A 22634-nucleotide genomic window follows, 5' to 3' on the forward strand; every position below is an offset into this window, starting at 1 on the left:
ACAGGTTTCATTACGGTGACAGTTGACGCGAGTGCATATATATTTATACACCTGGTAGGAGTGCTCGTGCAGTCGCGGGCGACGGAATCACAACTAATGCAGCTATCCCGGCGACTCGAGCCGATCACTGCAACGAGGATAATAACCCGATTCATCGGAGTCCTCCCCTCCCCCCCCCACCCCGTAAATCGATATCTCGTCCTCGAGCTGGATGTTCCGTGCGGTATAAAAGTGCGCTCGTTAGGGGACCCTTACATAGCGTTGCGTCTTTACTCCCAGGCGCGCTTCTTTAAAAGTTCCGGGCACGAGATGATGGCTCGCGCTCGTATAATGTCATTAAATTACGGTATCGATTTTTCACCCGTAAGCGCTATGCACGCCAAACCTTGTGAGTGTGTGTGTTTATAATGGACTGAAATTTGCCGGTTGATCGTGTATTATCGTCGAGATGGAGCGGCTGATCCGATTTAATGCCACTATTATGTTAATTATTTTGTTACCTCTACATATATATGCGTAAGCATATACACAGATATACACAGGAGATTATTCGCGTGTATGTGTTGAATTCACGTGCTATACACGAGCGGATGATGTTGGAGTTATATTTTATCGTAGATTCAGGCTGTCCGTGGGGGCTAATATTATTTCCGACTACGATTAGGCAAATAATACTAATTTCACAGCTGTATTATCTATGCGAGAGCGCGTCCGCTGCGCGAGTGTGTACGGATAAAAATTTAATGAGCTACTCGCACTGCGTCGGAAATGTTGGTAGATCCGCGTGATTGGACGCTAAAATGTACGCGCTCTGTGGATGTTTGATGAATTTCACGGGCTTCCGTGCGATTTATTGCGCAATTCGCGTTAGCACGACGTGAAACAGTATTTGGAAATTAAATTCATTGCGAAATTCAAATTATAATAAAAGTGTACTCGTGTGAAAAAAAAAAAAAAAATTTCTTTTAATTGGTTGAACGAGGCAAAAGTTGTATTGATTTTGTTTTACCGTGAAACGCAGGTAATAAGCCCGGGAGGTATTGAAAAAAATCGATAAAGCCATAACAACATAATCATAATACAAGAAGTTCGCTTAGTATGCAGTACGACGCGTTTGTACTCGGTACGAGCTTGTTTACCGAGTGAAAACGGCGTAATTTTCAAAATTACATCCCCCTCCTGCCCCGCGTCTCATTAACTTTCGCGGTAAATAAACTTGTATTCATTTCGATAATCGCAGCCTCATTATAAGTTTCTCCAATCATTTTCTAATGGAACCCCTGCACGTCTGTACATATAGTCACAAGATCTGATGATAATAATATACAATCATATACGCGTGGAGGTATGTGTATATGTAAGTATGGAGAGGGGGGAGGAAAAACGAAACAAAAAAACCACGGTTCCGATTAAATTTTCGTCGCGCACGTGGTAAACTACAAAACCGGCTAGGACATACCCCCCCAACCTACCCTTTTTCCTCTAGACACGTTCGGGCAAATTGAATTTCCAACTGCAACTTAAAAAGTCATCGGGCGCAAAGTATAGGCGCCGACGCCTCCTCCCCTGTGTATAAAACACTAAAAGACGAGGCGCATCTTCTCACCCCTTCCAGCTGCTGGTGCACTTACGCGAATTTGATCGGCGATTCGCGCCGTGAAAATGGGAATCGAGCCAACGAGAGAGAGAGAGAGAGAGGAGGAAAGAGGGCGAGAGTCTTGATAAATTTTGCATCGGACCCGAGGACCGTAACTTCCTCCCCCATCCCTCGGATTCGGCTATACATATACCGAGCGCATGCAAATGCGATTGAAATTTTATATTTTGTTTTGTTTCTTTTCTCATCGTCAACGTCGTCGTTATTTGGGGATGAGTGACATTTTTTTGCACTGCTACATCGAAATCTTGGTTTTTTTTTTTTTTTATCTATCAAGGACACAATGCCAGTGACGCAAGTTTTCCTCGTTATTATTACGTTAGTTAGTCTCAATAGGAGCGAAACATCAGATCGTATCGTTGATTTCACGACAAGCCCATGAGGAAAAGGAATGAAATGGTATCTAATCGACAGTAATTTGCAACAATGAGTCACGATAACGGTGATAAGCGACGAAGTATTGGTATAGGGCAACAAAAAAAAAAAAAAAAAAAAAAAAAGGTGGACGAGCCATGGTAAACAAATTCGTGATGAGCAAATGATAAATTAAATAGCGATGAGAGGTGTCGGTAGTATTGGTAAGGTAGCGAAAAGTTTCGTATCTCATCGTACGTATCAATTTGGTTCTTCTGATGGTTTCCCTTGTATCCCAGGTGTATACATGGACTCTCTGTTGTGTCGCTGACACGAGTACTCACACGCTCTCATTTCTTGCCGAATTTTCGTGGAGGAATCGACTTGATCAGCCACTGATAGTGAAGTGATAAAAAAAAGACCAAAAGAAAGAAAGAAAGATAGAAAAAAAGGGATTAGCCGGTAGACGAAAAAAAAAAGGACAAAGGAGATCCATATAGATGCCGCGCGATAAAAGCTGATCGTCGTCCTTATTGGACCCCGTAAATGAACCCTAACGAGCTGACCTTTCTTTGCCGTGTGTGGTACACACGTGCGCCACCCTATACAAATATACCATGCCTCTAGACCATATAGACCGTACCCTCCTTGACACGAGAGCCAATTGACCTCTCACGTATCACTTAAGGTCTGTTCGCTAGTGCACCGTCGACACCACTGCCGCTGCCGCCCTATATGGACATACATCCACCCATGCCACGTAACTGTGTATACGGTACACACTAACGCGAAAACTCGTCCGGCTAAAGTCATTACCCCATCCACACCCGAGCACTGCACATGGGGTGTACGAGGTACGTTTGTACAGAGAGTGCGGCTCCGACTCGTGGGTGTAAATCTTTTTCCGTCCGTTTGTTTGTTTTTTTTTTCTTTCTTTCTCTCTCCCCCATCCATCCTCTACCCACCTTCCCCAGCTCCACCCACCCCCTTTTTTTTTTGTCTCGTCATTTGCACACTCTGCTTGATTATTTACAGCGGTGATTGATTCTCGCGGAACTCTAGGTTTTATTTCATTTCCCCATCCCCCCTTCGCTTGATTAAGACTAGACGAAAGACAAAATAAAAAAGGCAATCAAGGGAAAAAGGAGGAGGCAGGGGAAAAGCGAGCGAGAGAAAGAAACGTTTCGTCGCAAGAGGGAAAATAAAGTCGCGGTGTGGATCGGCTCCTCGCGTGTGACCTTTTTGCCGCCCCGCGCGTGCGGTGATTGGCTGTAATTAAAAATAGAACGTCCCGATGAAGCTGAAAAAATAAGGACGGCGTCATCGGTGATAACTGGAAGGAAAAAAAAAATTAAAATTAAGTACAGCCGCGGGGGGAGAGAAAAAAAAACGGAAGAGTAGGAAACAAGGTGAGCGGAAGAAAAAGTACCTTAACGCGGCAACTGAATCAAAAAAGCGAGAGCCCCGGGGGAAAGAAGCGGGAAGTCGAGTTTAATAAAAATTTATGAAGAAGATGCGGGTGTAGGGTGGATAACGTTTAGAAGTGTGGCAACAGGGGGAAAAAAAGAAAGAAAAAAAAAAAAAAAATGGTAAATGTACGGGGTGAACGAGAGCAAGGATGGTAGGGGGAGGGAGAGGAGGTGTGCAAAAGCGGAGGGTGAAAAAAAAAAGGAAGGAGAGAAGAATAGTAGGCCGTGTTGGTGTGGGGTGGTGGGTTGCACGGCAGAGCGCGTGGAGAGATTTGGAGCGATGCCAGGCTCATTCCGAGCGGCGTTCGACCGCTCGTGCAGTACCCTTCAAGCCCCCCTTGCTCCTCCTTGAGTCATCGCGTTGCACCACCAGCATCGCCTCATACGTTCTACTCTACGCCCTGCCTCTCCCCTTCCATCTACTCTTCTTCTTACTCTCTTACTTCTAACCATCTCTGTTATTGAAGTAGCTGGGAAACCTTGTTAAGCGACTTGTTTTCCCGCAATATCTTGTTCATATCGAGGAGGTCTTTGTGTGTACGCGGGGTGTGATGGTGAATGTGCCGGAAAGCCCTGCACTGCAGCACCAGTAGACTCGAAAACGTGCAAGTGCTTGCGTTCACACCTGCACATTTTCTATTTGTTTGTTGGTTTGTCTGTTGGCATACACTCGTACCCATATCTTTGGTCAATTGTTCTGAAAAAAATAAATAAATAAATAAAAAAATATTCAAGTGCGGGTATTTCACTTTTTTTGTTCACTGCTGGGATCGTAAACAACACAATGCAATCAGGACGGTTGTTATTTATCGTGACACGCGAATCACTGCACTGCGCGCACAATCGCTGCTTAACAAGATTTTTCTCCGAGACGTGATTTTAAAAACGACGAGCGCGACGGAGTTAAATTTAAACCCCGGCTTTTAAAGCGTCGCGTCGCAGTAAACATCAAAGCGAGGCAGCAGCGCGAAGGTGCGGAATCTCCGACGGTGGTCGATCTGATTTGCGAGGCGTCGTCAACCGTGACTAATGCCGCGAACGGAGGGAATACCACCTGGGCTCGATTGATTGAACGACCCTCGGCTCGGACATTAATCACCTCGAGGGTGGGGAGGAGCAGTTGTTCGTAAACACTCATCCGACCGATTCTCATTTATTCATTTAAATTCAACATTATATATTATTATTTTGCAGCTCTTATCTGCTCGTACAACGATTGTACTCGAGGAACTGGCGCAATTTGAAAATTCATTCGACAACAAAGGTACTGCACTCAAAAATTGGAGGGAAGAGGAAGGAAAAAACGAAAATCAACTCCAATCAATGATAACCAGCGCTGTGAAAAGAAGGAGGAGGAGGAGGAGGAGGAGGAAAAAAAGAGGGTCAGATCGGATATCTGTTCATACCTGTATACAAGCAATTAAGATCAAGAGCCCTCGAGCGTGCATCCCAGAGGAAAACAAGTACCGGGGGTAGTAAGACGCGCTCATCAAAAAACCACCAAAGCGCTGCATCAGCTATTTTTGCAAAAACAAAAAAAAAAAAAGAAGTGGATTTTCCGCCAAAGCTTCCTCGCAACAGCAAACTTGAGCTCTCACGCGTCCCGTGGGGGAGGTTGGCACGAGGTCAGATCGCTCGATACCCTCCGACATGTAAATACACAACACCTGTTCTGGCTAAATACGCGAGAAAAAATTTAGATGAACCGATCGTCCGTATAGGAAAAAATCACGGGAGGAGGAGGAGGAGGAGGAGGGTGGTATAAAAAAGACTGCACACAAAAGCCGGTGCCGGTACCCAAGGGAGCCCGGTGTCAGGTGGATTTAAATTTCTCTTGCTCGCGTCAAAGGAAAGCGAGCTGCTGTCACGCTCCTCCCGATTTTTCGATTACTTATTCGGGCCAGGCTAAGGATCCTCGTTCCATCTTCAAAGCATCGCCGTAAAAAAGGGAGGGGGAAGCCTCTAAATCTAGGCCACCCATCAATGTATCGTTCTACATGGCGCACACTACTTTTCTCGCAATTATCGAAAATTGCCAGTGCACTGTATAATCATACGCAGTACGCGTTAATAGACGCGCGTATATTATGTACATGATATGTAGAGCCAGTGGCTGCAATTACGCGGTCATTCATTGTGATTTATGGATTGTTCAGCGCCTTGGCCGTACACGTGTATGTATTGTGCACGCATGTACGAAGACGCGTCACGCGTAAATGCGATGAATGAGATGATCCATCTGAACTTCTCAGCAGAATGCCATTTATCTCTCTTTCTCCGTACTCATATTTCTTGTGGTGGATTTCATCGGTTACGTAGCCCTGAGTCTGTGCGTCGTTGCATCGGTGGCGACGTCCCTCTCCTGACATCGCACGTATACTTTGTACATTCGTGCTTGTTCAAAGAAACGAAAAAGAAAACGTGTCTAAAGAGACTCGTTGCGATTGACGCGAAAGAGGGAGGCTAAAAGTGTGCAGATGATGTGGGGCTGATGGCTGTATCAACTGAATGGTCGTACTCGCAGTACGACCATACTCTTTTCTGGAGGGTGGAGAGAGCGCTAAGTGGTTTTCCGCGAAATTGACGTATTGTGTATACAATATGTATATACGTACGGGGTACGCGTGCATTCATTATGGATCTCGGTTGGGTGTGTATAGATGTGCCAGTTGCACGAGCTAATTGGCAGATGCTCCGGGGGTTGCTTTTGATGAAACATTTGCAAGCTACGAGCTTTAGAATTTGTGATATTTTATTGAAGAAAGACCGACTCGTAGATGTATAGTATTTACTTTTATGAATAAAATGCATGGTTTTTGTTAAAGAAATTAAACGTATATTCAATTTTTTTTTTTTTTCTTTTGAAATTAAATGCTTCAGTATAGCTTTATAACTTTTGACTCTTTGCTAGAAAAATGACATAATCAAAGAAACAAAAAACAAGAGTAAACATTTTCAGTATTTTGTTTCTCCTGTCTCTGGTAATCAGTTGATTGAACAAATGTTCCCTCACCAAACTCGAACGCGAGGCCCAAGCATGTATCCAATGAAACGTCTGTGTTTACCTCACAATGTTGGACTATGGGTTTTCTCCTGTGCAATCAAACATAGCGGAATTCCATACACATGTCCACACATGTTCTAAAACAAGAGTGTACGATTACGTCTTTTCTCCCCGACCACAGACCCTCTTTTTTTTTTTTTTTACTCTTCAAGGACAACATTGCGACCCAAGTGAATTTATTTATTTAGCAAATACTCCACCAAGAGCCACTTGCGTTGTGTACACAATATTGCTAAATCGGCGAGTAGGAAAAAATAAAGCGCAAAGAAAGTACCATATAACATAATATATACCCACATCATGTACAATACACTCTCGCATAAAGAGAGATCGCGAATAGAATCAACGTGGTGTCCGCAATGTGCATGTATGTGACTGCACGTGTCGCGTGTGATGTGATAAAAATCAGTATCGATCAGAGAAATGTCACTTTTGCTCGACTCCAGCTGTCGAGCCACCTCCTCCCACAAGAGAGGAAAGGAAAGAGTTGTTCGCCTCTATATATACATATACATGATATGGTGCGCGCACATGTATACGTGCACCCGCTGAATTATTGATGAGCACAAGTGGTGGGCGCCCCGGACAACGAAGGTCACCTGTAATCAAGCCCTTTACGCCACCTCCTCGGTGCCAAAGAAACAAAAAAAATTTTTTCACCAACTATGCGACACCGAAATTCACTCGAAGCTGTACAAGAAAAAAAAAAAAAAAAAGGATGCAGCACGCAATATCGATGTGAATAATAAATAGGCGTTGCTCGACGAGTTAGTTTTTGCTCTTTGGTGGTGGACTTTCACGCGATCGTTTTGCTCATGTACGCGTGCGATGTACACGAGATAAAAACAATGGCCAAAAAAAAAAAAAAAAAAAAAAAAACATAGTAGCGGATAAAAAGCCCCACAGTATAGAGTGACGCGTACATACCGGTTCTCCGATAAAAAATGTACTCGCGACGGAGAAAGAAACTATTGAGTTGGTCCGAAATTTTTTTTTTTTCTCTCGTTCGTCCGTCTGCCGGTACAAATGTCTCCGCTTCGAGGCCAGGTGAGTTGGAGAGATCCTCTCAAGGGAATGCTTTTTCCAAAGCTTCTATACGCTTCATTTTTTTTTTTTTTTTTTTTTACCTGTGTACCCGACGAGACACGTGTTCGCGCTCGTGTCCGAGAGCTTCGCGTGCGAGCGTACGAAAAATTAGCCGAGCGAGGTACCCTTTATTTGTTTTCTAAGCGGCCTTTGTAACGCGTGATTAATGGCCTTTATAATAATCGAGATCGAATCTCACGTGCCCTGCTCTTTTTTTTCTAGGTCACTCGAGTTTAATAGATGAGTGTGTACTACTGTACGTTTGGGGTGGAAATCGCTGATTCTGCTTGATCGGATTTTATGGTTTTCAAGGAGGTTTTGAAGGTGTGCAATTTAAAAAGAGGATTTAGTTGAGAATTTGAAACACTGTACACTCCATTGCTACTATTATCATTGTATGACAAAAATGCTCCGTCGAGCTGGCAAAGTGAGTTAATTTATCAGCCGAGAGATTTGTACGTGTTATGTACTTATATCCAGTCGAGGTGAATAATGAATCTTTTGTTATCAGATTTCGTCTTTCTGCGTATTTTTCCCCTTGCAAGAGTTTATTTTTAATTTCACTAACGAGATTTTTTTTTTTTGGTGCATATATTTGCCGATCGATTCAAAAAGAACGAAACGCGTTATTCCTATATTTATAAGTACATACGCAAAAAGATACACTTTTATTATTTTCTTTTTTTCATTCATACGCAACCAATTAAACTTCCATAAGCATCAGAGACTGCGCGTTGGTAATTAGCAATGAAAAACAAACAAACAGGACATGGGTCACAACGATGGGTTTATCGTCCGTAACGAGGACAATTTATCACTCTGTGTTTTATCTCGACGCACCACCCAACTTTTGGGGCAAAAGAGCAAAGGGAGGAGGAGACGAGACATAGGGTCTCGCTGTAAGCTACTTTCCAACTCCAAGCAAACCGGCGGGGCTGCTCCCATTTGCAATACTACACCTCTTTCGGAAACTTTAATTGAATTTTCCATTGTCAGCTGCTTGTCGCTGGCTCAGTTTCCCCTTTAACCCGAAACCTTTTCTCCGCGAGTGATTACCCTGAGACAAAAATACAAAACTATCCCACTGTTGGTCGCTCAAATGTCAAAAGGCCCCCCTCCCCCCCTTCATCCCATATACATCGCGATACCACATTAAATCCTAATTTCACGGCACCGAGCCCCTATTATATACACACAGTCCCTCACGATTACACGGAGGACAGCCAGTGGGGCCCGAGATGTAATTTACAGGCACGCTTTGTTAATTAAGCATTCACGTCGCTCGCCAAGGTCCACGTATATACACACGCCAAGAGAGATGCCGAGAGTATAAGTATATATATATATTATACACGCGTGCAGTGAGAGAAGGGTTTAGGAGTAACAGTGGGACACGAGAAGCTGAAAAGGGTCGGTGCAGGTGGTGGGAAGGGCATCGCGGGTTATTACCAGAGACCAAATGGCTAAGCGGAACTTACGCACATGGGCACCGTGTATTTCATCGTGTCGTTGGGTCATGTGTGTATAGGTGGTAACGCACGCATTACCGTGGCGTTAATGTGACGTAGGTCTGATTCGCGGCACGTACCTACTCGTATGTGAGGATATTACATGAGTCGCACGCTCGGCAAGTCATCGCCTCGAGACGCGCGAGCTCTGCTGTCCGCGCTGTATATGCCCCGTGGGATATCTTCTTTTTTTTTTCCCGACTTTTTTGTTCCTGCCTATCTCGAAGGTACTGGATTAAATCGAGCGAGGAAAGCTCAATCGGGCAATTTTTTGCGTTGCGTCTCTCCGATGAGACGGATGGATGTCTGTTTTCCTGGAAATAATAACTAACTCGTACAGCACGAAAGTACGACGGCTCAAGAGAAAAAAAAAAAGGCGGTTATTTTACTTTTCTTCATAAGCTCTCGTGTTGGCATTTTTACAAAGTCATTAGATTTTACAGGGACACTCCATAGCGCGCGCGTACAATAAGTAATACATACGTTTTCCCAAAGAAGCGGCGCGTGCATATGTTAACGCGGCTCTTTCGGTGTGTGTATTTAAAGACCGAAGGAATTTTTCCGCTCCTCGAGAGCCGCGGCATCATAAAAATCAAACACCACACGCGCATGTGTATGCCCACTCGAGAGCATCCGACGATTTTACGATTCACCGAGAGAGAGAGAGACTGGCAAGTTGGATAAAAAGAAGCTCGACTTTCTCCTTCTGGAGTACGGGGCAACGGGCGAGAGAGCCGAGAGATGAGATGAAAAAACGACCGCACGACAAGAAGGACATCATTCACTTAAGAGCCCGTCGTTCGTTTCACGCTCCCTCCCTCCTTTTTCTAGCATCAGAGACGCGTCAGTGTCCGCCTGCATCTCCTCCGTCTTCATTTTTTTACGTTTCATCTCTCACGTTTCTGTTTTGTTTTTTTTTTTTTTTTTTTCCTTTCCTCTCCTTCCTTCCCTGTGCATACGCTCTGGCTCCTCCGATTCGTCGGGGTTTTCAAGAGCGCGCCTCTCTCTTTTCCTACCCTCCATTAAACGCGGTGACTCTCCGGTCACTCCCCGACGCATACGTACGATACCCCCCCTCGGCTCTTCAAATTCTCCCGACTGCTGCGCGCGGAATCTTAATAACCGCGCCGGCATCTCAGCGGGCAACCCTCTCTGAGATTGTTTGCTCCGTTTTTTTTTTTCCCCCCTTTTTGCATCTCCGCTCGAGCATCGCGGACCCCCGCGGTATGGGACACCGTAAGACGGGAATTCTCATTAGATGGGCGTTAATTAGCGCTTCGATCAACAAGCCGACGCAACTGGTTGCTTGCCCTCCCTCCTCCTCGAAAGGGGTGTTTTGTACTACGGACTGGTACACGAAACGATTACGATGTACCTACGGGCCGTTGGTATTGGGATGTATCTATTAGTTGTACTCAGGATCACTGGAGTGGATATTAATCTTAGATGTCAAATTGCATGTATACTTATCTCTTGTGATTGATAACTACCGGGATTTGTACATGTATAAGTATAGTTTCAGATAATTGTCAAGTTTTTGGTTCGTAAAGGGAGGAAAATTTTCGCCTCGGGAGATTTTCATGTGATTGGATACTTTTGTAAATTGATGCTATCCCAAAAAAACTAGGTGAAAATCATTAGCTGATTTACAGAGAAGTGTTGATAAATGTAGCACAATTGAGATCGATTGTAATATATTTTACCTATGTTTTTTGGTATTTCAAGATAAAAAGAGCGCAATACGCAGCCCGTTAACAATCACCCCAGAGCATACCAATTCCTGTATAGAAGTGAATAAACAATGGTACTGTGATGTGAGAGAGATTTTATTCGAAAATTCTCTACGTGTGAAAGCTCCCCCAAGTATACTATACATTTCAATCACGAAAATACAGTGTACCGAGCAACTTTTAGCGTTTGTCAAGTGAAAATTAATGAAACGCGTATCGGCCACCCGGCATTTTTGGCCGATAGCGATTGTGCAAATACACCGTTTGGAGAATGGAATCGTCGACCCTTAATTAACGCCCGACTGCTGAATCGGACGTAAACTCAATATTTATTTCGCCCACGCCAACTGTTGGGTGTACTTTGGATATTCGAACGTATTTTATTGTCTTTACAAAGCTGACACCAATTTGTACAGCTTCGATACGTAACATGCATTTCCGTGTATTTCAATTTGACGCCGAAACAAATGTAACACCTGCTCCCCTTTAAAAAATCTAAAATGTCTCAGTCGCCGAAATGCCAGATATTTGTTGTTCGCCGACTCTCTGCATTCAACGCCTGGTGCACGATATGACTATTGAACGAGGGTACCTATACATACAACACTGCTGCCATTGATGCTTGTAACGCAACTCGAAGTGCTTCGGGTACGCCTTTGACATTCAATACGTCACGCAGTGAAAAGAGTATTTTCATATACATTCATGTATGTCCGTTACCGAGTTTCAAGCGATAATTTTCATTACCTCTTTCGTAAAAAAGGCCATTTATGTTTATTCAAAAGTCGACCAAGGCATGAATTGAATAAATTTATTAAAACATGAAGTCGTTCATCTTTACAGGCGTATGTATACCTCCTTCAGAAACGCGAAGCGAGACGCTCGTCCCTCAATAACGGCAAAAAAATTAACCCCCGTTTTTCGGGGTCGAGTGTTTTAAATAACATTAGAAGGACTCAAGGGCATCCGCGAGCCATTGAACGACACTCGAGACTCCTCGCCGTTAAATGATCAACTCGTGCCCCATTTTTTTCGTCTCCGGCGCATCCTACATTCCCGTGCTCTAGCGTTTCGAAATATTTTACCTCCTTCACCGTGGCCCACTAAGGCTCGATTACTAAACAAAAAACCCCTGAAAAATCTCGATGCACCTCCGTGCACCGAAGAGCGGTCGAACCTTAATTTACCCTGCAGCGATGCGACAAAAAAAAAGTACCATTCAGCACGTAAAAAAAAAAAATTAAAAAAAACTCGTCTGCGCCAGTACAAAACAAGCATAGCCAGGGAGCTTCTTCGAGTCTGCAAAGACGAAACGGTGCATTAATTAAAGAGACGCGCGCCCGGGCTCTTATAGGTATACACACGATGTATCGAAGAACCCCCAGAGGCGGGCTCGTGTGTATATATATACCGCTCTGCGGCACTTCCAATTAGCACGCCCGCGTATACGTACGTGCACCCTCACACAAACTCGGAGTTACCTGCATGCACGCGTGTGTATACATTTGTACTCGTACGTATCGACATTTCGATCGAAACGCCACATCCAAATGATGCACTTCGACGGGGGGTGGGTGAGGGAGAGAGAGTCAAGAGGCTCAACGCCCGATTGCTACTGTATACACGTGTACTTACTCGTTACTGTCGCCGCCGAGTGCGGGATGTTGACAAAAGAGGCACGGGGAAGACGACAACTCGTCACTCGATGAGACAGAGAGAGATTTCGTCTGCAATCGAGTGCGTCGGGGAAGGGGGGGGGTGGTGAGGAGTTATTGGTTTCTACTTCTATGGTGGTTAATCAAGGGGATGTTTTTTTGGTTTCGTCCGGCGTGGTTGAAAGTAAAGAAAAGTCGAGAGGTCACGCAGGAGAGAGGCGCTACTGGATAATGATTACTATCGGCAAACGACACGAGACCGTCGCTGGTTCAATTATGTACGTGGCTTACTTGTACGAGACCACTGAATTTTTCCTTCACCCGTCGCGGGTTCATGAATTATTTTAGCGTCGACCACGCTGTGCTCGGGTATTGATTAATTCAATTATCGACGCTCGATTACGCACTTTTTTTTTTTTTTCCTTCCTAGAGCGCACACGGTGTGTAATTTAATGAACCCGCTCGACGAGCAATTTTTTCACGCTCCATTTGAACATTTCGCAGCTGCCGCATATCGGCACCAGCGGGGGGGGGGAGACTATACTTGCCCAGACGCGTCCCTGCATTATATACCCGAATCGCGTCATCCCGAATTTTTCATCCTTCTAATCTACCCATTTTCGCAGTCAATGTAATTCGCAAGGGGTGTTAATTATCATGATTTTTCCCTGGGGTGTTGCGTACATCCCGTCCTTTTTTCGTAGTGCTGCTCGCGAACGTCAATCAGCCGAGGAGATCCGAGTGGAAAGCGCTACTGTGGGAGGTGTGGGAAAAGAGAGGGACGGAACGAGACAAAAGAGTGGAAAGACGCGGAGCACCGCACTGTATATATATATTTATATGTGGTGACGATGGAAACAGCTGCACTCAGCCGGATTGTTGGTCCTTTTTTTTTTTTTTTTTTTTCGTTGTACCTCGGAAAAAAGACCACGATTTTTCCGCTCCCCAATGTATATATACACCAACGTTGGTATTTCAAACTCCGGTTAATTTTTTTTATTGTTTCAAGACTATCGATTCCCCACCACCCCGTGAGCTCTTCTGCGATGTATTCCATCGTTACATTATTATTACACACCTACCGAGTACAAGATAAGCGCTAAAAGTGTTTGTACAAATTAAAAAAAAAGAAAAGAAAGAAAGAAAGGTTTACTCGATATCATCGATTGAAAATCAAAGCTGGAAAAGTTGCTACTATGTAAAATCTGCATGAAAGCACGTGAAAATATCGACGCTATATAAAGTCACAGCGCAACATTCCACACAATGTATCACAAATGCACTTGTCGCCTCGCCTCTATACAACGTGTTACATATTATAATCCCACGCCTGTATACCCGAGGATCATTCCTATCCCCCCTAATGTCTGTCTATGGGTATAACTGGAAAATCCTCAGGCGAGACCCGCTGCTTTGTCCCCAAAAATAAATAAACAAATAATCCGATCCGATCTCCCTTTCGCCTACCTCCTACCATCCCTGTGCGGTGGCTCCCAGGGTTTTTACCCATAGTCTTCCTCCCGATACTCTTCCAGGCCGTGACTGAAAATCCACGAGCCACCATTCATGGGGTTTAATCCGCCGTCCGACCTCCAAGAGCTCGGTACCGCGAAAGGAAAATCCATACGCAGTTCAAATCATATGTGTACGCGGGAGCGGTAAAAAAAAGAAAAAAAAAAAAAAAAGGATAAATCCCAGATACAGGGAGGAGAGCTGCGGCGATGCGGTTGAAAATAGAACTCACGAGCCGGAAGTATATACGCCGTGTACCGTATAACAAACACAGACGCGCCGGGGACCAGACATATAGTCTGCAGTCGCGGTGTACCGCACGTGTGTGTAGCGTGTCTGCGTGTATATGTATACAAGTGTAACGCGTACACATTAAAGCGAGAAGCAGCGGTTGAAAGGATATACACAGGGAGGATGAAAGAAAAGAACGGAGGAGTAAAGATGCAGAGATAGCGCTGCAGTTATGAGAGAGAGAGCTTGTATCGTGTGTGTATGTACACCCAGTGATGTGTTTGCTCGCGGTGCATCTGGTCTTGTGAGGAGGGAAGAAGGAGGGGGAGGAATTCCATATGTTACGAGCTTACCTGCCATGCGCGGTGTCGCCTGCAGCCCACGGGTGGCTTCGATTAATAAGCCTAACCGCTTTATCATCGCCTTGGAGTTTTTTTTTTTAAGGAAGCCTACGTTTGGGTACGCACGTATATTTTTAGCCAGTGACGAGAGTCTGTTCGAGTCAACTCGGATAAGTGAATTATATGAAACCAGCATCCGTGCACTTGGATAATCTCCGCGCCGGAGGTCTTGGTGGAATGAATATTCATGTGGAAATATCGCTGCCGAATGCTCATTTTTCTTTCAATTTCGAGCAAAGTAGAGATTCAACGTTTCTGTGTAATGATAGATAGAAAAAAAAAGGAGGTATGCGATAAGTCGCATCGTGAGGGGAAGGATCGTAGAGTGGTAGGAAAGCCCCGGCTAAGTTGGACTTTGTTCCCAAAGTTCGGGGGCTTCCTCCTTGGCTGTAAAACCGTGCAACCACTCGCGAATATATTTATATATATATACACCAGAACGGGGATTAAGAGTAATCTGGCCGTGAAGCCGCGAGGCTGTGGACCCGCTTGTTGGAATCGCGGCTGCTGCGCGGGAGTAGATGTTGTTTAACGATCGTTTCGGCGAGTACCGATTCGTTGAACGCACAACGTTGCTGTGGGCCATCTTTCCGAGGAACGAGGTTGTAATCAAACTTTGGGATTGGCTGTGAAATTGGTAATGGTGGAGTACATCAACTTAGATCGATTGAGTAATAAATAAAAATTCAAGCGGTTATTCGAGATACTTGGATATTCGTATACTTGGTACTTTGTCTTGAATGATATTGAACAAAAAAGCTCTTTTAGTTTTGAATTGAAATTTTGGCGGAGAAATTGGGAGAAAACTTGTTATTATTGGTAATTTTTTCGTTTAAAAGCGTTTAGTTGACTTTTCGGGTAAGTTCCAAGGAGGTCTACAACTCGTGTAAAACGTCGATTGGCAAAGTTACAGGAAAAAGTTTAGATAGCAGAAGCAAAAGATTGAAATGTTCTTTTCCCTGGAATGAAACTATTGCATAGTTATAGTCCTACAAAGCCTCGATCTCCACAATGTATATAAAGTACTCCATTGACTGTAAATGACATTTTTACATGTACAACACAGGGTCATCGAGTCCTTGGCCAAGAGTAAATATTTCCAACTCTACAAGTGGCTAGTTTTTTTCTCCCCCTTCCAAAAAGAGGTACACTCATCTATAATAAGAGAAAGACACGTGTTTGCCGACATACCTATACACACACGCGCGAGAGACTCGAGAGAAATTAGTCAAAGGAAGGGTCCTGGCGCACCGCGTAGGTACATATAGGCTTCCCTTTAGCCATCAGCAGCAGGAGGAGGGAGAGCTACACAACGGAGAGGTGTACACACAGTAGGTACAGTCATTAAACACCTGTGTACAGCACCTATACACGTATATAGCCAGGTATACAGAGTAGGAGGAGGAGGAGAATATGCCCAGTGACCCCGGCTTCTTCGGGTCGTTACGCAAATACAAATGAAAGGGAGCTTCCAGCGTCCTCCTCGTCCTCTCTCTTGGTTCTCTGCTTGCAGAACACGGGCGAAGACACGAATTAGTGGCGAGTAACCAGTCGTTTGACCGACCACCGCTACCTACATACACGCGTACGAACACACACACACACACACACACTGTCACGATCGGTATGTATACACCTATATATCGTAATGGGCCGAGAGCACCGAGAGCGACGATCTTGTCGAACAAGCTTCCTGCACTAGCTTACCGAGGAACGGGGGTGTAGAGGGAGGTCCCGGCGATAGATTTACATGGATCCCCAACGGGATCGTCCTCTCGAGTTAGCCGCGAGCAACGTGTCGCTGTGTATACAGGAGGATCGATCCTCTCTCGCGCACCCTCCAGGCGACTTATCGGACCGAGGGGCGTGCAAATGGAAGGACGAAGCCCCCATTATGCCAAGGACACAACAACAGTGCGACTCTTGGTATACGACTAACCGGAACTTTTGTTCATCGGTGTCCGATTGCCACAGCCCCGAAAATAACTTGCACTGCCCGAGCGCAAGTATCGGTAAAAAACGATCGGCCCTGAAACTTGTGAAACCGATCGAGATGCGGCAAATCTCAATTTCGTTGTACGTTAGCGTCACGCTCTTTTCCATGGATATATCCATGCAAGTCTAGGTATAACGCTTATGGGAGGGTATATATAGGGTAGGTGGAGCACATAGTCGCGTACAAAGTATACACGGGCAGGATCGGCGGCTTCGGTGAGCCGCTAAATCACTACTGCTGCGGTACCCCTTTGTATACATATTACATACCCCGTGAGCGCGCGTGCACGCGGCCTGTGGATACCATGGCTCTAATGATCGCATGGTCCCTCCCGACGATGGTGTTCGTGTGGCGCGTTTTTAATTCTATACACAACTCTCTGGTGATGCTATTGTATATATAAATAAATACGGGTGGCAGGTGGAGGAGTACTGTACATTACATAGGTATAGAGTTGTGCTCGATCACGTCGAGGGCGTCGTTACCCGCGTGGCGTGTTGTGGGTATGCTATGTTTATGAACCTCAGAGCCCGAATTAGTCGGTCGTTCCGGTGAAACGAAAGCAACGACACACAGAAGGTGGTGCAAGTCGCGGAGAAATATTGATGGAAACGTTGTGTCGCGCTTGTGAGGGGCTGGTTGGTTGGGCGACAGTGGAGGTGCATTGACTTTGAATATGATTTGCATTAGCAACGCGTGGCCTCGATTATGGGCAAACTCGGGGACTGGTTATTACGGAATCTTGTTAACCCCGTCCTACAACTGCGTACAATGTGTGTGTGTGTGTGTATGTATACATCGGGGGCCGCTGCACGTACATATATATAATGTGGCCTTTGGCTTATGGGGAAGTTGTAATTAACGTTTGAGGAACGCTGTGTTGTGCAGGGTCTTTTGATATCGGGGAACGATTATTTGCCGGTTATATTGTCCTTGCGGTTTCGATGAGGAAAAGATTTATTTGATAAACGCGTAAAAATATGGATTTCTCGTTACCCCGTCAATCTTGTACGGAGGATGAAAAGTAATTTTCACTCAATTTCCAGGTTATTAATTTTATAATATTATTACATTGTTACAAAGTTACAGGGTGTAATGTATACTTTAGTTTGAGTTGATTAAATTTATTAGAAAACATATAATATACATGCAGACGCACACGCTTGATATGGTAGTTGTACCATACGGCAGAGATTATTTATCATTCCTCCGATTGCCAAAAAAAGAAACTACGTGAGAGAGAACAACTGTGTTTCCGTATAATTATACTCGGTATCAAATTAACGTACATGGCGCCGCGGCACAGGTCGAAAAAGAGGAACGAAAAGAGAATTAGCCAGGGGGGGTGGGGCGCGTGCACGTGCATATATATATACACAGGAGTGTGGGTTTCTAAATTGCTTTATTTTCTCGGCTCGGGGTTATATACTATATACATCAGCTCGCCAACACCACGTAATGACGTGATCGCGCTCGTTATGTCACTTATAAGCCACGTGCGCGTGTACCTATATTTTATAATACACTCCCAAGCGGCTGCCAACTTCTTTTGTGCACCGGCCTCCGGGGAATAATTGCCGGGATCACGCCTATACGATCGGAGCTATTAAATTGATAAATCGCCAAATTTGTTGCAATTTTTTCGCACCACCTTTTTCTTTTTTTTCTTTTTTTCTTTTACTTTACCCTTCACGATTACCCTCGATGATGCTCATTTTACAGCGATGCATCGCTCGATAAGCGTATTCCGTTTATACCTGCACGGGATTTAATTTCACCCGATTTCAACGCCCCGCTAATTGTATCGGTGCGCGTATACCTCGCGGGATCGAGTCCACGTCGGACGGGCGAGTAACGCTTTAAATTCCGATGCGCGCGTTCGCGAAGTGGACTAATGAACAGCCGATAAATATTACACCTCCCCTACGTGGAGTCCCTCGAAACGGCGTTTAAACGGGTCATTCGTCGCGATCACGATTTGCCGGTGTTAAGCTCCGATCTAGACTCAATACCGGTTTATTAAAAAACAAATGTCCCTATACCAAAATCTTGGGGTGAAACACATAGCATATATTATATAAACGCACGAGGGAGTTTCTTCGAAATGACAAACGACTCGGAGGATCATTAGATCCCACTGGATTCGCGCGTTGGCTCTTTTTCTGCGGCAAAAAGTTAATTACCTTCCACCCAACGCCCGACGGACCGGCAAAGACCTAATAGAGTTACCAGCAGTGCGGAAGAAAGGTGGAACTGTCGACGCACAAAAGAAGACGAAGGACGTCCCTTTTACATTCGCACACGTGGTCTGTGCTTTTGTGGGAGCCAAAGGGTGGAGTGCCAGGGAGGGGGGAAAAAAAGCCAACTAGTCCAGATTAACTCCCAACAACTTCAGCGCGGGTTCTTTTCGACGCTGAGAGAGGGGGAGGTCGGCGTTACCCTCGTCAACTCTAAGGTCACTTTCGTACAAAAGAAAACAGAATTGGCTTGTATAGTTTATTTATTCAACCATTCGCTGGAGAGTCCTTTTGCATGTAACACTTTCATTTTTTTTTCTTTTTTTTTTTTTCACCAAAAAGTAGTTCAAAATATCGCAAAAGCATTGATCCTGTCTCAATCAGTTCTGTATGTATACTTTTTGGACAGCGTTGCAGGTGGACGAATGTTTATGGTTTTTCCACCTCGCGAGTTGTAATTCAGCCCTTCGGAGCTCTCGCGAGAGCCAAAGAAAAAAGCGATGACGATGGACGCCCCCTCGCGCGCCACTGCAGACACATAAAGGTAACGCGTACACCACAGCGGAAGGATCTCACTGGCCAGCGGCGGCGTTCGTTACCACGCCGCTGCTGCTCGCAAATTGGCAGCTTTCGGAAAATAAATCCCCGAATGATTCGTGGCTTTCGCGCGCGCGTACCGTGGGGTTATAAATCTCGCGAAAGAGCGCAGGGTAGCGCCGGTGGACGAGGAGTGTAATTCTGGGTTTTTCCAGACTGCGGGAAAAAAAAAGGGGGGAAAAAAAAAAACCAACTGAAACGAAATGATCGCGATGGTTCATATGAGCGCGCGCTCGGGATATAGGGATTCGCTTGATAACGAAAGCCGTGATTTTTACACGTGATTTATCGGGGCTTTGGAAATTGCTTTTCAATTCTGTCCCGTGTCAGGCCGTACTCACAGGTAATGAGCAAAAAAGTTTCGGTATAGCAATACGTACAATTAAAACGAGCAACTTGCACGCGAAATCAATGGGAAAAATACCCGTACTTGTAATACAACGAAAGAGTTATTGTTATTAGGTATTTCATCCTCTCTACCCTCGTATACTCGATTCACAAAGTTAAATGGCTCGCGTCGACGAATTGAGTCCCCGGAGTTTCCGCGAAGTAAAACGAAACGGCGTCGTCGCGAAGTAGGAGCTGCAAAAAACAAAACCAGCAGAGTGGAGCAGCAGCGGAGGGCAAAACAACGCAAGAGACTCATCCGCGGAGAGTAAGTGTATTTAAGAAGAAGACGAAGAAGCCATGAATTCATAAGGCGGCGCTTAAACGGCTCCGCGCGCAATTTATGCGATTAGACTTTTACAGGGAACACGTCCTGATATCTTGTTCGGCTGCCCCTCCTTTTTATCCTCCGAGACGATACTCCTTGCATGCGAGAGAGGAGAGATACGGGATCGGGATAAATTGCACCGATCGTTTATACAAGCCGTCAGGCTTCATGAATATATAACCAGTCTGAGCCCGAAAATATTTTGCGTCCGTATCGACGTCCTCTTCCTTTTTTTCTTTGACGCCATAAATCCCTTTGGCGGATTAGCTCGTGCGGTGGTTTAATTAAACTAGTTGTTGATCTGTCTCTCGAAACTTTGTCTCTCCATGTACCCTTTGGGAGGAGCTGAACAAACGGATGGACCTGGAGAGCGCTGATTTATCAATTTTTGCAAGGTATAGCTTCCTCCGAACATTGTACTACGTGGCTGGTCAAATATATTTACGTGTATGCAAATTGAGTTGTGGTTGACCTTGGGTGGGTTTGCTCAAAAGTCGCACGTTTCATATAAGCGCACCTGCAGAGACGATGATGAAATCGACACGTTTCTCCTTTTTTTCCTCGTCTCTCCAAAAACTAGTAGCGGCTTTTAAATCCACTTAAATTACAAGCTTGACATCCTCGTCGCTGATTATTGTACGTATTTGCCGAGTAGGGTTGTTTCGAAGAGAAAAAAAAAAGTCATGTCTCGATTTTAGTTTAAAAGCGACGAAATCGACGATTTCCCCAAATGGCACTCGAGGCGAACTTTCAGCCCGTCCGACAATTTGGGATTTCGATCCAGTTGCATAATTCAATGCCGTCCCCGGGATTCAAACACCGCAACCAATCGGGGATTTTTTCTGCCCTGCATCTTTGATTTCGACCGAGTCAATAAAATATCCTCTTCACTCCGAGGGGGTGCTACGTGAAAATTTAAGCGAAATCCATGTCCGAAAATAACCCGATCGAACGATCGCAAATACGTTTGTTGCAGGTGTAAGCTAAACAGTACGGGTCCCCCAAAAAACTGGTATACCATTTCCGGCCAACAGCGCAATCTTGGCTAAACATATGCAGTTACACTCGAATCTCCGCTGTTACCCGACAGCATCTTTTAATCCCACCTTTTGTCCACACGCGCACAACGAACCTTCTCTTTCACTCGCTGGTGAGGGGCTCGGCAAAAATCTTTGGGATCTCGAGTCACAATACCTCGTACTTTTCGCGCAAGTACACCCAACCGAATATCGCGTAAACCGTATCCTGTATATATCCCAGTCTCCCACCGAGGATTACTACGATGCTGGTATTATTATTCTTATTATTATCATCGCCGGCGTTTCGCTTTATTGTTGCAGCAACTCTTTAGAGCACATGTTTTTTTTTTGCAACGATGGCCTTTGGTCCTAATGTCATATTCATTTTGATAAAAATACGGTCACACGATGATTACGTTTTTTCATTTATCCAGTGACAATCGGTTGTAAAATAACTCAGAGAGATAAAGTTTCAAGAAGGACAAGAGAAGCAAAGTTTCAAACGTAGCATCCAGTAACGTGATTCCTGCAGATATGGGTAGGTATACCCAGGCTTCGCAGAAACGATGATGAAAAAAAAAAAAAAAAAAAAAAAGTCGAAGAAATCCATTGGGTGTATAAGTGATAACTTACTTTGCTTATCTAGCTCGGACATCTCGGTGGTCAGGTACGTAGGGGCGACGGCTGCCCGCACGCAACAGCTCGCCGACAGGATCATCAGGAGCAGCAGCATCCCCAGCGATACCGGCATCGTTTTTTTCCTCCTCTTCGTGTGGCATCTCTCGACAACGGCACTCCTACTACCGATACCGCACAACCACCACCAACAACAACAAGCACAACGGGCCGCTACGCACTCGGTGGGCATCGTCATCATCATCATCCCTCTCTCGCAGTCCCATGCCCCACAAGCACCAGAACCACCACCACCACCGTACTATCTTCTTCTCAACGCGCAGACTGATACTACTGCCAACGCAGGGGGCCACCGCCACCCGCACCACCATGTATTATCGCAATATCGTCAACCCCCGATCCTCACTGCAACTACTTCTCTGCGGGGGTGCCTCCGATCCTCGATCGATGGCTGGCTCATCGTCGTTCCTCTCCTGTTGCAAAGTTACATCCTGATCATCCCTCGACACCTCTGCGTGAATATCGGCTTGGCTTCACTCGGGCATCGCTACCGATCTCGATGCCGATCAGCCGCAGCAGGTCACTGTGAGTTACCCCAAGTATACGCAAACGAGTTGCAGTAGCCGGACCCGTGCTTCAGGAGCCTCTGTACCGCTGCAACCCCGGGCAGGTGTATTTATGGTTGGCGGGCGTTTTTCCTCCCCTATGTCTGCCTGGACGCGTGCCGATTTTTTCCCTTCCACCCTTTTGGCTCTTGCTTGCTTAGT

The 22634-nt window shown here is 45.3% G+C and overlaps 1 protein-coding gene across 1 annotated transcript in view; it reads right to left on the bottom strand.

The window, feature by feature from the left end:
- LOC106637489 (neural cell adhesion molecule 2) overlaps window positions 1–21974 on the bottom strand; it is an 85436-nt gene extending 63462 nt beyond the window's left edge. Inside the window, exon 1 of the mRNA XM_089591395.1 lies at window positions 21865–21974. Within this exon, the coding sequence (XP_089447521.1) occupies window positions 21865–21964 (100 nt within the window). The 5' untranslated portion in view covers window positions 21965–21974. The remainder of the gene's footprint in view (window positions 1–21864) is intronic.
- Window positions 21975–22634: the final 660 nt, after the last annotated feature.

Source organism: Copidosoma floridanum, unplaced genomic scaffold, assembly GCF_036245765.1.
Source record: "Copidosoma floridanum isolate Cflo_tuat_1 unplaced genomic scaffold, Cflo_Japanese_pri ptg000013l, whole genome shotgun sequence".
NCBI lineage: Eukaryota > Metazoa > Arthropoda > Insecta > Hymenoptera > Encyrtidae > Copidosoma > Copidosoma floridanum.